A 5,000-nucleotide genomic window follows, 5' to 3' on the forward strand; every position below is an offset into this window, starting at 1 on the left:
TCCCATAGCGCAATCCTTGCCCGGCAAGTGCCTGCACAGCAAGCTACGCTAGCACCTTATTGACAAACAATAAAAGTAAAATGTGAAAGGGAGGCAAGTAAACTGAAGAAAAGAACGATGCAAGATGACCGGGAGTTATAGGTGCTTCCATGTGACTGCTAGAATTAGGCAAGCATGCACTTAGTCCCTATCCCGCCAGCTGCTATCGCTCTGACTGAGGAGAAAATAATGCACGCATTCTACTCTACTCTTTTGTTGTTAACTTTTTGAAAATGCATTTAAGTGCATGAATAGCACATTATTGATAGCTCATGTATTCCATTTAGTGTCTGGCCCTGAGAAATGTTTAATTGAGTTAAGGGAAATCATAATAAGCTACAGGTTTTAATTTTGTCAGACTTCACCTGGTATTTGCTCAAGTTTGTCACAACTCCTTGAGTTACTAGACCTAAGTTCATGACTGATTTTTTGTCCTTTCCTTTTGAGTTGGATAATTTCCGTATTTACTCCTGTATAAATTGATCTCCCCTTTTCAAGGCCTAAAAACCAATTTTTCTTTATTTCTTGCTAAAAGGTTGAAATTCAGATTCATAGAATGTCATATTAGCAAGCAGCAGTCACTATGTTTACATCTGAAACAGACGTATCTACATTAAACGACTTTTAGAGTTAAATTTCAGGAAGATTACTCTTAATTGGGTCACAAATATGGCAGCTCCACACACTATCAACTGCGGACATAATTATCATTGCTGTCTTTTAAATTATAATTTTAGTTATTATGACTGGACTATTCTAATTACAAGGCTCCTACAGATATCAGCCCTTGAGCTTAATCGGCTACCATGTATAAACAAAGTTTTACATTGCTTTGCTGTGCTTTACTTTCCTCCTTTGTTTAGCTGGAAAACCTGTGTGCTAATAATAGACAAAAACAAGACAGTACAAGTAAAGGTATCATTATATTTCTTTTTAAAGGTTTATTAAAATGGAATTGTGGTGATTCAACAAATAATTGTCCAAAACCATTAGGAAAAAAGTCTAGTAACAAAAAGAATGCTTTAGTTTATACCCACCAATTTAAATAACATCCTTCTTGACAGGGAGTGCTTCACTGTTTCAAGAATAAATTGCCATACTAGAGCTAAATGGAATGCGCCCCGGTAGTGGGCGGCAGTGGTTCAACAAAATGCCACAGTTCATACGTTCTTGCTAACAACTGCTAAAATTGTCAAAATATTTGACTGTCATCCTATAGTCCCAAGTGAGCTGAAAATTCCTTCTCACCCATTTATCAGACCTGCGTGGAATGATGAGTGGGTTCCATCAAAGCGTTACATAAAATTTTAAAGTACTTCATTGGGGGCATACAGTCACAGCCAGGTGATTGACAGCCGTGACCTTCAGCTTCAATATGGAAACCACTGGCATAAAACGACTAACTCGAATAAATGTACTTTTGATATATAATTGATACGTTTAATTAAGTGTGTGATGAAGAGTTTGCTGCCTTTCTCATGCAGTAATGCATGTAACAACATACAACCCATCTCACGGCTTCTTTTTCACACATTAATTACTACAAAGGTATATTTTCCCCTACCTATTATTCAGTTTTGCCTCCTGGGCCCAGTTGCATGATATGATCGGATTTATTTGGCAAAATAACACCCAAAAGTCTCTAGAGACGTATGAAGTCACTGGTAAAGATCTTTTTTTCCTTTACACCAGAATACGGTGCTGAAGAAGGGGTAAGAACAACAGCTCCTACAGATCATCAGGATGAAGAAGAAGAAGAAGAAGAAGAAGAAGAAGAAGAAGAAGAAGAAGAAGAAGAAGAAGAAGAAGAAGAAGAAGAAGAAGAAGAAGAAGAAGAAGAAGAACGGAAGCGCCTTCGCAAACCCTTGTTAGAAAAAGTACGTGCTTCAGCGTGACTGCTTTCATCTACATCACGAAATGGAGGTTTAGTGACAGGGGCACCCAACGGAGGTGTTCCGCAAAAATAGGTGTTCCGCAGGGGGTTTAATCGCTGGCTGGAAAAGAAGTATTGGGAAGTTGCTGGGAAAGAGATTATTGTTGTGCTGGCAAATTGTTTTCAATCTCCTCACGGTCGCGCCTCTCCTGGGAGAACTATTTTTTGTGACGGTCATTCGAAGTCAATGTACCCTGTTTATTTTCCTTTCTTCTTTCTTTCCCCCTCCCCCCCAACTGAAAGCTAGATCTTAGCCCTTTTGCTACGCCCATTTTGGCGTACGATGTATTAAATTGTGGTTTTTGTTTGCTGGCTGGGAAACTTCCGCCCGGCCCTGCTGGCAAACGGAATTCTTGGTCTGTGGGAGTGCGGAAGAGATAAAAATTTCCCAGCAGGTAGAGAACTTGCTCTAAAAAGACTAATTTTTGGTTTATTTTATGGCCATGATATATTTTGACGAATTTTGAAAAATGGCTTGTTGGTTGCCCCTGTAGTGACAGGGATGTCAAAAGGCTGCCAGTGGGGGCAAACTAGCCAGCCCTTAAACCAAGTAACGCTCCCATGGCTAGTAATCCTTACAACCCAACCATGATCCCCAAAGCAAGGTCACGCAAGAACTTAGCCTCTGCAATAAACAATAGTAGAGTTTCAGCAGGATTAGTTAAAGTGGTACTATCATCAAAAAATCATTTCCTTTTTTTCTTCTGATTTTGAAAGCGTGTACGTAACTGGCAAAATTTTGAGCTTTGAGTTTTATCCAAAGGCTGTTTATTTTGAGTGTAAGTTTTGGATTTCATGGTCCGACATTACTCACGTTCAAAACTGGCCGATTGGACCTCAGAGGGTTGGATCTAGAGAAAATGACGTCATTTACTTACTAGCTTAAAATTTCAGCGTGTAAACGCAATTTATTATATATGCAAAACACGGGTTGAAAAGTCTGAAAGCCCGAAACTCCCGTGCTGCATATTAATTAGGCCGCATACACACGCATTGCATTCTTAAACTAGTGAGTGTTTAACGTCATTTTCTCGTCGACCCAGCTCTCTTAAGATTTTGAAGTTAGTAATGGCGGACCAATAAATAAGAAAATTCCAGCTAAAATAAACAGGTATCTTTTTAAAATCAGAACTTAAAACTTGGGTGAGTTAGTGTTTAGTTAACATAGTTTTGAAATTCAAAGGAAAAACAAAATTTGGGTTTGGGTCACCAACATCATCAGCTACAACATCAAGTGCAGACATAGTAGTCTCTTTAATTATAATCTTAGTTAACTAAAAGTATTCGTTCCATTATTCAGCAGGAGCCAGTACAGAGCCCATCTGTTGATTGTCCACAACAAGATAGGAAAAATAAAGGTATCATAATAGATCTTTTCAAAGTGTTATTTAGATAAAATTAGAAGGGTTATGCTTAGGTCTGAGTGAAAAAAACTTTACTTTTAATTTTACCTGCTGATTGGTGCATTTCTGACGTTTTTTTTTTATTCTAGGAGGAATCTGTTATTCCAGACAATGCCTATTGACCCCTAGCCTACGAACGCAGACGTATTTCCGGCGGTCGTTTCTTTCCCCCGAAAAAAAAAAAACGATCGCCGGAAATACGTCTGCGTTCGCAGGCTAATTGACCCCTAGGAGTGACTTAATAGATTTTGCTGTGTGTAACGCCAGACGATTTTACTTGTCAATGGGGGCGGTTCAGGAGTCCACGGGTTAAAAAAGGTTGAGGACAAAACATGGAGTACTCTTAAAAATAGTTTAGGATTTAAAAATATCATTTTTCGAAGTCGAATGTCCCTTAACCATATTTACTGGCTCCGTGAGCGGGCAAGATGAGACAAATACCGTGCTGTGATTGGTTACCCGAGCGAGCAAGATGGAGCTACACTGCCCGCTCGGGATTTCTCGCTTGTTCCCGCAAGATCAAAGATCATTTTTTTTGTGTTTTATCCCATGTAATAAATCCTTTATTGACTAAGCTTGTTCGGTCAAGATGGCTGGATAATAATAATAATAATAATAATAATAATAATAATAATAATAATAATAATAATAATAATAATAATAATCACTTTGTTTACCCTCGGTTTTTTAGAGTAGGTATTAGCTAATATCTCTGAGCATTGAATATATTCAATTTTTAAGAATCCCAACTGGCGGGAGGCAAACCAGTTGGCTATTTTCAAGTGCGCCAGGAAATTGAATCAGGGACCTACCTCAAACAAATTCAATGAGTGGTCAGAACGCGGTCTTGGGACCCGGGATCTCCGAATTTCAAGGCACGGGCCCTAACCACTCGGCACACTGCCCCCCAATAATGGCCTTGTTCTACAAGACGCAAAAAAGAACTTGGCCAATATCCAGCCAACCACCCATGTATACATACCTTCAATGAGTTCAAGTGTTCATGGCCACGTAGCGCCCAGCCACATTTTCAATTCACTACTTGCACAATCCCATAATGCAATCCGTTCTTTTGGGCACTATCCGGTGATTGTATGACTCTGTAACAGATATCGTAATTACGCGGGATATCGTAGTCGGTCCGCATGGATATTTCGGTCGACGGTATATTTTCATCGGAGTCACAAATCGTGGTGTCTGTTTAACTTTCCCGTATCCCGTGCCCTCTGCCAAAGCTTAAGGGAAGTCCCAAAAATTTTGCAATTTTATTGGCTGCAAGTATGAATCACGTGTAAGTTAAGTTGCTGCGCAGAAAGCATGGTACAACTCAAATCTTCAGAATGGAGAGAGAGAGAAGGTAAGCGTCGCCAATTTTGACTGGATAATGACTTTTTTTATTCTGATTACGCGCGATGCCTGTAAGGTAACAGATATCGTAATTTTATAATTCTCCCAGTATTGCTAAGAAAATGTATTAAATAATTTTAAATATCATCGTAGAGACTTGCAAAGTGTCTGTTGTCTGGTTTTGATTGGAATCAATGCCGTTAACAACAGTTTTAAATGTAAACAAATATCCACGATCGCACTTAACCCTATCATTGGGTCACGGACTGTGGACTTCG

The 5,000-nt window shown here is 39.2% G+C and overlaps 1 protein-coding gene across 3 annotated transcripts in view; it reads left to right on the forward strand.

The window, feature by feature from the left end:
• LOC138000336 (histone-lysine N-methyltransferase, H3 lysine-79 specific-like) overlaps nucleotides 1-5,000 on the forward strand; it is a 31,956-nt gene that overhangs the window by 21,727 nt on the left and 5,229 nt on the right. For 2 of the 3 annotated variants that reach the window (XM_068846662.1, XM_068846661.1), the window contains 3 exons: nucleotides 903-954; nucleotides 1,732-1,916; nucleotides 3,273-3,330. In XM_068846662.1, the coding sequence (XP_068702763.1) occupies nucleotides 903-954; nucleotides 1,732-1,916; nucleotides 3,273-3,330 (295 nt within the window). The remainder of the gene's footprint in view (nucleotides 1-902; nucleotides 955-1,731; nucleotides 1,917-3,272; nucleotides 3,331-5,000) is intronic. The other variant, XM_068846663.1, reaches the window with a different exon arrangement.

This window comes from Montipora foliosa, chromosome 4 (genome assembly GCF_036669935.1).
Source record: "Montipora foliosa isolate CH-2021 chromosome 4, ASM3666993v2, whole genome shotgun sequence".
Classification (NCBI taxonomy): domain Eukaryota; kingdom Metazoa; phylum Cnidaria; class Anthozoa; order Scleractinia; family Acroporidae; genus Montipora; species Montipora foliosa.